Source organism: Prionailurus viverrinus, chromosome A1 (genome assembly GCF_022837055.1).
Source record: "Prionailurus viverrinus isolate Anna chromosome A1, UM_Priviv_1.0, whole genome shotgun sequence".
In the NCBI taxonomy this organism is placed as follows: Eukaryota; Metazoa; Chordata; class Mammalia; order Carnivora; family Felidae; genus Prionailurus; species Prionailurus viverrinus.
Window position 1 is genome coordinate 157,360,030 of NC_062561.1, and position 12,097 is coordinate 157,372,126.

At 34.7% G+C, this 12,097-nt stretch overlaps 1 protein-coding gene across 3 annotated transcripts in view; it reads left to right on the forward strand.

The window, feature by feature from the left end:
* SLF1 (SMC5-SMC6 complex localization factor 1) overlaps positions 1–12,097 on the forward strand; it is an 85,056-nt gene that overhangs the window by 10,075 nt on the left and 62,884 nt on the right. For all 3 annotated transcript variants that reach the window (XM_047877394.1, XM_047877413.1, XM_047877403.1), the window contains exons 2-4: positions 4,839–4,952; positions 5,113–5,188; positions 6,320–6,560. In XM_047877394.1, the coding sequence (XP_047733350.1) occupies positions 4,839–4,952; positions 5,113–5,188; positions 6,320–6,560 (431 nt within the window). The remainder of the gene's footprint in view (positions 1–4,838; positions 4,953–5,112; positions 5,189–6,319; positions 6,561–12,097) is intronic.

Genomic DNA, 12,097 nt, shown 5'->3' on the forward strand with positions numbered 1-12,097 from the left:
ATACACAAAATAAATGTAGTAGGTAATATAAATATGACTAAAACACTTGTGTTCCTCTGATAAAAGTGGCTCTCAAGAAATATAAAAAGTTAGATTGCTTTTCCACTAGAATACCGAGATGATCTTCACCAGTATTTTGAATCTCACTTACCTAATATTTGTTAAAGGACCTACCATTTTCTTTTTGTTTGTTTTAATTCTTTTTTATTATTCTTTGGGGGGCACCTGAGTGGCTCAGTTGGTTAAGCATCTGACTTTGGCTCACGTCATGCTCTCTTGGTCCATGAGTTAGAGCCCTGTGCCTGGCTCTGCCCTGACAGCTCAGAACCTGGAGCCTGCTTGGGATTTTGTGTCTCCCTCTCTGCCCTTCCCCTGCTCTTTCTCTCTCTCTCTTTCTAAAATAAACATTAAAAAAAAAAAGAAAATACCAAGATGATCTTCACTGGTGTGTTGAATTTCACTTACCTAGTATTTCTTTTTTTTTTTTTTTTTTTAGTTTTTTTTTTTTTTAACATCTATTTATTTTTGAGAGACCGAGAGAGAGACCACAAGCAGGGGAGGAGCAGAGAGAGAGGGAGGCACAGAATCCAAACCAGGCTCCAGGCTTCAAGCTGCCAGCACAGAGCTCAATGCGGGGCTCGAACTCACGGACCGTGAGATCATGACCTGAGCTGAAGTTGGCCACTCAACCAACTGAGCCACCCGGACACCCCACTTACCTAGTATTTCTTAAAGGACCTACCATTTTCTTTTTTGCTTGTTTTTTTAATTGTTTTTTTAATTCTTTTTTAATGTTTTTATTTAACTTTCAGTTAACACAGTGTAATATTGGTTTCAGGTGTACAGTATAATGATTTAGCACTTCCTTACAACACCTGATGTTCATCACAAGTGCGCTCCTTATTCCCTACCACCTATTTAATCCATCCCCCACCCCTTTCCCCTGTGGTAACCATCATTTTTCTCTGTATAGTTAAGAGTCTGTTTTTTGGTATGCCTCCCTCTCTCTCTTTTTTTTTTTTTTTTTTACTTTGCTCATTTTTGTTTCTTAAATTGCATCGATGAGTGAAATCATATGATATTTGTTGGTCTCTGACTTATTTCACTTAGCATAGTACTCTCTAGCTCCACCTATGTTGTTGCAAATGGCAAGATTTCATTCTTTTTTACGGCCAAGTAATATTCCATTGTATATATACCACATCTTTATCCATTCATCAGTCTATGTACACTTGGGCTGTTTCCATAATTTGGCTATTATAGACAATGCTGCTGTAAACATTGGGGTACATTTATCCCCAATAAAAAAATTAGTATATATATTTTTTTTATTCTTCGGGTAAATATCTACTATTGCAATTGCTGGATCATAGGGTAGGTCTATTTTTTACTTTTTGAGGAACCTCTATACTGTTGTCCAGAGTGACTGCACCAGTTTGCATTCTCACCAACAGTACAAGAGGGTTCTGCTTTCTCCACATCCTCACCAACAGCTGTTGTTTCTCATATTGTTGATTTTAGCCATTCTGTCCCGTGTGAGGTGATATCTTATAGTTTTGATTTGTATTTCCTTAATGATCAGTGATGTTGAGCCTCTTTTCATGTGTCTCTTGGCCATCTGGATGTGTTCTTTAGGAAAATGTCTATCATGTCTTCTGCCCATTTTCTGATTAGATTATTTGGGTTTTTTTGCATGTTGAGTTCTATAAATTCTTTATATATTTTGGATACTAACCCTTTATCAGATATTTCATTTGCAAATGTCTTCTCCCGTTCCTAAATTGCCTTAGTTTTATTGATTGTTTACTTTTCTGTGCAGAAGCTTATTTTGATGAAGTCCCAATATTTTATTTTTGCTTTTGTCCTTTGCCTCAGGAGACCTATCTAGAAAAAGGTTACTGCCTCTGTTCTCCTCTAGGGTTTTTATAGTTTCAGGTCTCACATTTAGGTCTTCCATCCATGCTGAATTTATTTTTGTGTCCTGTGTCAGAAAATGTTCCGGTTTCATTCTTTTGCATGTTGCTGTCCAGTTTTCCCAGCATCATTTGTTGAAGTGACCATCTTTTTCCCATTGGATATTCTTTCCTGGTTTGTCAGAGATTAGTTGACCATATATTTGTTGATTCATTTCTGACTTTCTAGTCTGTTCCACTGATGTGTCTATTTTTGTGCCAGTACTATACTGTTTTGATCACTACAGCTTTGTAATATAACTTAAGTCGGGAACTGTGAAGCCTCCAGCTTTGCTTTCTTTTTCAAGGAGGACCTATCAAATTTTTAAAGGAAATTTGCCTGAAGGATTTATTTATATCCATAGAATTAATAGAAGCAGCATTTCTCCCTACTTGTGGTCATATGCCTTGTAATACACTTGTGGCTTTATTCTACATGTGTTAATGTGTTCTGCATCAAACTGAGTCATTGTTTCAAGCAGCAGAGCATATTCTTTGTAAAGTTTTTATATATTACCAGTCTATATAAGTGGATATTATCACTCAGCAGCTATGTCATATATCCCATAAACATGGTTAAAGAGATTTATAAGGAGTTCCTTCTGCAAGAAGCCACTTATAATTTACTTAGTTGGTTGTATTTTCATGAGTGGTTTTTCATATGATAACAAGCCCTGTTTTGTGCATTTTACAATTTTGTACCAGAACCTTTTAACTTTAAAAAAAATGTTTCATTGAGGAACCTTATCCTTAGAGACACGTTCTTTATGTTAAGTATCTTGATTTTTAGGATTTTAAAGGGTTAATGCATTACATCCCTTTCCCTCTTTTGGAGCCACTAGAGAAATAAGAAAATTCATTATTTTGGGGCCAAAATACCAGCTTTTTTACTGATTAAAAATTGGTTTGGAAGAGTTAGCTTTGTGTAACTCAAGTGTGCTTCTTAATACATAATCTCAGAATTCATTTACCCACCACACTGCAGGATTACTACTGGCAGTTTCTTGGGACATGTCAGAAAGCATTAATAGGAACTTGTCTTTGCAAGAGGATGGTCCAGCAAAGCATACATATCCAGTTAGTTCTCTCAGGTAACTTCTCCTCCCAAAGCAAGGAGTGATGAAGGGTAGAGAGAAACCAGGCTTATTTCCAGCTGAAGTTCTTCCTCTTAGAAACCTTAAGCAAAGAAAATGAAGCTTCACTCATAACCCTGAATAGTGCTTTTAATTGTTCACAGTGAGACTTTCTTTCAGGTTTTACTCAAGAATGAATCTCAACTTTTACTTAAATACATATATGTATGTATAGTTTATATATATTTAGTATCTATATATGTTTGGTCTTTTGACAGTAGACTTTCTATAAAGAACACTTGTGTTTATACTCGTCTTGTTCTGTGTAACACTTGTCACCAGCTGTCTGTTACTATTCCCGGCCTCAAACAGGTATAAGTTTTTAGTTTCCTTTTAATTGTCTTTAAAGGGTCAGCTGCTTTTGCTCTACGGCATTAATTAAACACTAATTTAGAGCCATAGTGACATAATTGTTAGAGAAATGAAAAATTACCAATTTCTCTAGTCCCTGCTTTCTTCATCTATAAAGAGAAAGTAGATTTTCTATATGATACTATCTAGTTCTGAAGTTCTGATGTCATGTAAGCAAACAAAATTCTGTATTCTAATTAAAAATACTGTGAGGGCGCCTGAGTGTCTCAGCAGGTAAAGCATCTGACTCTTGATCTCAGCTAAGGTCTCAGAGTTTCTGAGTTCAAGCCCCACGTTGGTCTCAGTGCTGGCAGCACGGGGCCTGCCTGGGATCCTCTCTCTCCCTGACCCTTCCCTGCTTGTTCTCTCTCTCTCTCTCTCTCTCTCTCTCAAAATAAGTAAATTAACTTTTTTAAAAAAACATTTAAATAAAAATACAGTGAGGTGTAATCTTTTTTGCTTAATAAATGTGCCTCTTCAAAAACAAAATGTTTTATGAATAACATTTAAATGTAGATTAAGGTTCCTATTAAAATAAATTTGAGGGGCGCCTGGGTGGCTCAGTTGGTTAAGCCTCCGACTTCGGCCCAGGTCATGACCTCACAGTTGGTGACTTCGAGCCCCACATCGGGCTCTGTGCTGATGGCTCAGAGCCTGGAGACTGCTTCAGATTCTGTGTCTCCCTCTCTCTCTGCCCCTCCCCTGCTCTGTCTCTCTCTCTCTCAAAAATAAATAAACATAAAAAAAATAAAATAAAATAAACTTGAAAACTGATTTTTTTTTTCAGTTTATTTTGTAGGTGATGAAACTAACATATAGCAGAGTTAAGAAATGTATATTGGGAATAGAATCCAGGTTCATTATATGTACCTACTATACTAAGTTACTTGGTGTAAATGATGTGGGACCATAAGTTTTATCATCTCTACTTACTTACACATACTCTCAATATATATCCATAAGCACCTTAAAAATTGTTATAAGGTAAGATTAGGTTTCATTGTCCATATTGTACTTGTTGCATAAGACCTTAACAAAAAGAGTGCTTTTAAAACGAAGCTAGTTTTATTATACTAATATTGTTTAAATATCCCCTTCTGAAGAATTGTATTCATTCATCAGTGGTTTAGTGTCAAGTGATGTTCTGATGGAAACTTTCAGTGTTCAAGATAGAAAAAAAAAATCTATTTACAGTTGTATTTTGAGAAGATAACTTTATAAACCAATTTCTATTGAACATAAGCAATCTTAACAGTGGTATTGACAATATAGCCTTAGATGTTTAATTCTTTTTATGTTTAAGTTTTATTTTTTTTATTTTTGCACTCATAGTTAAAAAAATAATGTCAAATCTGTGAATAATATCTTTAACATATTTTATCTTTATGTGTATATATGTTAGATGGAAGATGGTGCTCCAAAGCATATCATCCAGATGACGGGATTTAAGATGGAAGAAAAGGAAGCTCTAGGCAAATTGCTTTTAAAACTAGATTGCACTTTTATTAAGAGTGAGGTGAGTACAGAAACTTACCAACTATTTAAAATAGAATTGAAAAATAATATTGGCCTAAGAATGACAAAATGTCCTCCTGATATTATAAGAATAAAATAAATGTGCTATAAAGGAAATCTTACTTTAGTAACGTTTCTTCACTTGGATTTTTTTCTTCCAGAAATACAAAAATTGTACACATCTTATAGCTGAACGCTTGTGTAAAAGTGAAAAGTTTTTAGCAGCTTGTGCAGCAGGTAAATTAACTACTTTCCTCCTTGAATGAAAATCTTCATGTGAAAAAACAAGTACCTTCATCACCAAAAGATAGTATGCTTATTATATCAAATGTGGTTTTTCCTGATATTTTTCTGAAAATATGTTATAATATTTTTTTGTTTTATTTTTCTAAGGAAAACTTTGTAACACACGAAAATGTATCAAAGAGGCATAAATCCTTAACTTTACCAAAGACTTAGTGTCTTACATAAATGTTTTATGTCAGAAAAAAAAAAATTAACAAAAAAATAGGCACAAAATGCCAAAAAAAAAAAAAAAAAAAAAAAGCTTTTCTTGAAGCTTCAGTGAACTGTTCTAGTCAAGTTTTCTTTGATCTGTCGTTGAAAAGAGACTTTGTTCTCCTTCTACTGCCTCTGTTCCCACCCATGCTATGAAGCAATGATCATGCTGTTTTGTTTTTCTAAGATTTTAATTCCGTAAGTCCAACTTGGGATTTAGTGTCCTCCCTTCTATCTTTGTCATCCTTGATGTTCCTTTTATTGTTTCTTTTACTGTGATTGATCTGGCATGTCATCAGTCCACTAATTTTCAGAAAAAAATTATATATAATGCCAGTAAATTTATTATTTTTTAGAGTAACTCACCAAAAGGATACTTGGATTTATTTTTATATCTGAAAATGAAAACCTATACTGTCCATGCTGTTGAAAACAATTATTGATGCCCAGTTAAAGAAGGTGCAAGAGTGTTTGTAAATTTCTTTTACAAAATGTAACATTGCTGTAAACATCATTGCAAAAGTTATTAGCATAGGAGGAAAAATATAAATCTCAGCCAAATTGGTGAATAGTAATAGTAGACATAATTTAATTCCACATGTATTTTATTAAGCCTTGGGTTTGTATTTTCTTCAGTAATGTTTTTAGACTTAGAATTATTATGGGAAAAATTACATACAATGTTCAGTGACATTGTAACCCTCTACCAAAAATTTGGGGAAACAAACATAATTCAAAGATCGTGTTGGCAACATAGCCTAAAGGTCTCATGTTGAAAAAGGTCAAACTTTATTTGATATTTAGTCCTTATTGTTTACCATTCATTAGAACCAAAATTATTTTGTGACTGACAGTTGATTTGCTTTCTAGGAAAGTGGGTACTAACTAAGGACTACATAATTCATAGTGCCAAAAGTGGCAGATGGCTTGATGAAACAACTTATGAATGGGGCTATAAAATTGAAAAAGACTCTCATTATTCGCCTCAAATGCAATCTGCACCTAAAAGATGGCGTGAAGAGCTGAAACGCACTGGTGCTCCAGGAGCCTTCCATAGATGGAAAGTTGTCCTCCTTGTTAGAGCTGATAAACGAAGTGATTCTCTTGTAAGGTAAGATGAGTTCAATCGCATGAAAGCTAAAGCAATGAACAAAAAAAACCAATTTTGGTTTGCATGAATACCTTTTTGAATTTCTTTGAAATTTGTGATTTAGTCCAATTGAGCCATGATGATTTACTCTTTAAACTCAGAGTTAAGTCGTTATGTACATTTAAGTATATGTGTCTACTAGAACAAAATCTATGTTATAGTATTGATTTAGATTACTCTTGGGGTTTCTGTTTAACTTTCCATGTTATTTGTTTTGGGTAACTCAAGCAAAATAAAACTTAAAAGATTTTGATTTTAGTTTTGAAGAAATTTAAATTTTCATAAGTATTACCGAGGCTTTTTCTGGGTCTATATAGTGCAGGCTTCATGGTTCATACTGTTTCCTTTGTTTCTTCCTGTTTTTTACATCATATTTTTAAAAGTCTTCTGAGTAAACTGTATTCTGGGACTGTGATAACTATTAGGGGTGATGCAAGGGCCTTTTGTCACCTGTACAGAAGTTTTATTTATAGGTAAGTAAAATGTATACATTTTAAGTATACATTTTGATGAATTTGGACAAATTTATATACCCATGTTTCCTCCCCCACACACCCACACCCACACTACTGTCAAGATCTGTAACAATTATGTAATTCTACAATGTTCCCTTGTGTCATTGCACATTTAATTTTGCCCCACCAATGTAAGACAACCATTAACTTCCTTTGTGTCACCTACCACACATTAAATTTGTCTTTTTTTTTTTTTTAAGTTTATGTGAATGGAATTCTGTATATACTCCTTTGATATAGTTTCATTTGCTTAACTCATTATTTTTGAGATTCATCCAGGTTATTGTATCATCCAGGTTCATTACTTTTTGTTGCTTAGTAGTATTTCACTTAGCAGATGTATTGCTGTTTATTCACCCATTGATAGACATTTGTTTTTTGTCTTTGTTTTTGTTTTCTTCATTTGTGCTAATATAAACAAAGCTGCCATGAACATTTGAGTACAAGTCTTCATGTATATTTGTTTTTATCTCTCTTGGGTAAATACCAAGAATGAAATTGCTGACTGAGATGGCAGTTGTATATTTAACATTATAGGAAAATGCCAAACTATTTTCTGAAGTTGTGTAAGATTTCAGTTGCTGTGCAATTACTTTGACACTGTTGTCCAAATATCACTTGACTGTAGTTGTGTATTTCTGGGCTTTTTACTCCACTGGTGTCTGTGTCTGCCTTATACCAAAAACACACAGTTTTGGTTCCTGTAGCTTTATAATGAGTCATGAAGTCAGGTGGAGCGAGTCCTCCAAATTTGTCTTACTCAAAATGTTTTTGGTGATTCTGGAATATTTATTTCCTTATACATTTTAGAACCACCTTGTCAATTCCTACAAAAAAAAAAAAAAAAAAAGCTGGGATTCTGATTAGGATTTTATTGGATCTATAGGTCAACTTGGGAAGAATTGAGATCTTAACAATACTGAGTTGTCCTACCTATATACACCATATCTCTCCAAGTCTTTGATTCTGTCATTAAGATATTACAGTTTTCATGATATAAATATTGAAGATATGCTGTTGCATCTGTTGAGATAATCAGCATTTTTCCTCTACTCTGTTAATACGGTAAATTATTTTGATTATATGTAATTCCAGTTAGTTACATACAGTGTAGTATTGGTTTCAGGAATAGAATTTAGTTATTCATCACTTACAGATAACACCCAGTGCTCATCCCTACAAGTGCCTTCCTTAGCCCGTTTAGCCCATCCTCCCTCCTACTTCCCCTCCAGCACCCCTCAGTTTGTTCTCCTTAGTTAAGAGTCTCTTATGGTTTGCCTCTCCCTATTTTTATCTTAATTTTATTTTCCTTCCCTTCCCCTACGTTAATCTGTTTAGTCTCCTAAATGCCACACACATATGAGTGAAATTATATTTGTCTTTCTCTAACTGACTTGCTTCATTTAGCATAATATACTGTAGTTCCATTCATGTCCTTGCAGTGGCAAGATTTCATTCTTTTTAATGGCTGGGTAATATTTCATTGTATGTGTTTACCAGATCTTCTTTATCCATTTATCAGTTGATGGACATTTAGTCTCTTTCCATAATGTGACTATTGTTTATAGTGCTGCTATAAATATTGGGGTGCATGTGCCCCTTCAAATCAGTATTTTTGTATCGTTTAGATAAATACCTAGTAGTGTAAGTGTTGGACCATAGCGTGGTTCTAGCTTTAACTTTCTGAGGAACCTCCATACTGTATTCCAGAATGCCTGCGCCAGTTTGCATTCCCACCAACAGGTAAGCAGGTTCCCCTTTTCCCACATCTTTGCCAGTATCTCTTGATTTGAGTTATTAATTTTAGCCATTCCAATAGTTGTGAGGTGGTATCTCATTGTGGTTTTGATTTGTATTTTCTTGATGATGAGTGATGTTGAACATTTTTTCATGTGGCTGTTAGCCATTTGTATGTCTTCTTCGGAGAAGTATTTATTCATGTCTTCTGCCTATTTCTTTACTGGATTTTTTGGTTTTTTGGGGGTGTTTGATAAGCTCTTTATAGGTTTTGGATACTAATTCTTTACTAGATAATGTCATTTGCAAATATCTTCTCCCATTCTCTAGGCTGCCTTTTAGTTTTATGGATTGTTTCCTAGCTGTGCAGAAACTTTTTATCCTGGTGAAGTCCCACTAGTTCATGTTTGTTTGCTTTTGTTTTCCTGGCCTCTGGAGATGTGTCTAGTAAGAAGTTGCTACAGCTCTGGTCAAAAAGACGGTTGCCTGTGCTCTCCTGTAGGATTTTGATGGTTTCCTGTCTCACATTTAGGTCTTTGATCCATTTTGAATTTATTTTAGCGTGTGGTATAAGAAAGTGGTTTAATTTCATTCCTTTGCATGTTGCTGTCCAGTTTTCCCAACACTATTTGTTGAAGAGACTATCTTTCCCATTGGATATTCTTTCCTGCCTTGTCGAAGATGAGTTGACCATATAGATGTGAGTGTATTTCCGGGTTTTCTATTCTGTTCCGTGGATCTCTGTGTCTGTTTTTGTGCCAGTGTTATACTGTCTTGATGACTACAGCTTTGTGATGTAACTTGAAGTCTGGAATTGTGATGCCTTCAGCTTTGGTTTTCTTTTTCAACATAACTTTGCTTATTCAGGTTCTTCTCTGGTTCCATACAAATTTTAGGATTGTTTGCTCTAGGTATGTGAAAAATGCTGGTGGTATTTTGCACTGGGGATTTGCACTGGTATTTTACACTGGGGATTGCACTGAATGTGTAGAATGCTTTCAGTAGTATAGACATTTTAACAATATTTGCTCTTCTGATTCATAAGCGTGGAATGTTCTTCCATTTCTTTGTGTCATCTTCAGTTTCTTTCATAAGTGTTCTATAGTTTTCATAGTACAGATCTTTTACCTCTTTGGTTGGATTTATTCCTAGTCTTAAGGTTTTTGGTGCAGTTGTAAATGGGATCAATTCCTTAATTTCTCCTGCTGCTGCTTCATTATTGGTGTATAAAATGCAGCAAATTTTCGCACATTGATTTTGTATCCTGCCACTTTGCTGAATTCGTGTATCAGTTCTGGCAATTTTTTGGTGGAGTCTTTCAGGTTTTCCAGATAAAGGATCAAGTCATCTGCAGAGAGTGAGAGTTTGACTTCTTCCTTGCCAGTTTGAATGCCTTTTCTTTTTGTTGTCTGATAGCTGAGGTTAGGATTTCTAGTACTATGTTGAACAACACTGGTGAGAGTGGATGGCCCTTTCTTGTTCCTGACGTTAGGGAGAAAGCTCTCAGGATTTCCCCACTGAAGATGAGAGTAGTTGTTAGTCTTTCTATTATGGCCTTTATGATGTTGAGATACATTCCTTTTATCCCTGTTTTCTTGAGGGTGTTTACGAATAAAAGGATGCTATATTTTGTCAAATGCTTTTTCTGCATCTATTGAGAGGATCATTTGGTTATCGTTTCTTTTATTAATATATGACATTGATTTATGATAATTCTTTTAATGTACTCTTGGACTTGCTAGTATCTTGTAGAGAATTTTGTTTTGATGTACATCAGGGATATTGGTCTGTAATTCTCCTTTTTAGTGACTTCTTTGGTTTTGGAATCAAGGAAATACTGGCCTCATAGAATGAGTTTGGAAGTTTTCCTTCTGTTTCTGTTTTTTAGAATGGTTTTGAAAAAATAGGTAGTATTTCTTTAAATGTTTGGTAGAATTCCCTGGGAAGTCATCTGGCCCTAGACTCTTGTCTGTTGGGAGATTTTTGATTACTGATTGAATTTCTTTACTGGTTATGGTTCTGTTCAAGAACCAGCTATTAGTTTTATCTATCTGTTCTACCTTTTTTTTTTAATTATTCCTATGTGATTTATTTCAGCTCTAAATTTTATTATTTCCCTTTTTCTGCTGGTTTTGGGCTTCATTTACCGTTATTTTTCCACATCCTTTAGGTGTAAGGCTAGGTTGTGTATTTGAGACTTTGCTTCCTTTTTGAGGAAGGCCTGAATTGCTATATACTTCCCTCTTAGGACCACCTTTGCTGCATCCCAAAGGTTTTAGACTATCATGTTTTCATTTTCTTTGGCTTTCATGTATTTTTTAATTTCTTCTTTAATTTTCTGGGTTAACCCATTCATTCTTTAATAAGATGTTCTTTAACTTCCATGTATTGGTGGTCTTTCCAAATTTTTTCTCATGAGTGACTTCAAGTTTCATAGCGTTGTGGTCTGAAAATATGCCTGATATGATCTCAGTCTTTTTGTACTGGTTGAGGCCTGATTTGTGACCCAGTGTGAATCTATTCTGGAGAATATGTGCACTTAAAAAGAGTTTGTATTCTGCTGCTTTAGGGTGAAATGTTGTGAATATATGTTAAGTCCATCTGGTCCAGTGTGTCATTCAAAGCCATTATTTGCTTGTTGATCTCCTTAGATGATCTGTCCATTGCTGTAAGTGGGGTGTTAAAATCCCCTGCTATTATGTGATTATCGATGAATTTCTTTGTTATTAATTCATTTATACATTTGGCTGCTTTCAATTTAGGGGCATAAGTATTTACAATTGTTAGATCTTCTGGTTGGATATACCCCTTTATTATGACATAGTGCCCTTCTTCATCTCTTATATAGTCTTTTGTTCAAAATCTAGTTTGTCTAAGTATGGTTACTCCAGCTTTCTTTTGATATCCATTAGCATGATAAATGGTTCTCCATCCCCCCTCCCCCACACTTTCAAATTGAAGGTGTCTTTGGGTGTAAAATAAGTCTCTTGTAAGCGCATATAGTTGGGTCTTGTTGTTTTTGTCCATTCTGATATGCTGTGTCTTTTGATTGGAGAATTTAGTCCATTTATATTCAGAATAACTATTGATAGATATGAATTTAGTGCTTTTGTATTCCCTGTAAAGTCACCGTGCCTATAGATTGTCTCTGTTCCTTTCTAGTCCTTGTTGCTTTTGGTCTCTTTCCCGCTCCAAGGGTCCCCTTTAATAATCCTTGCAGAGCTGGTTAGTGTTCAAGAACTTTAG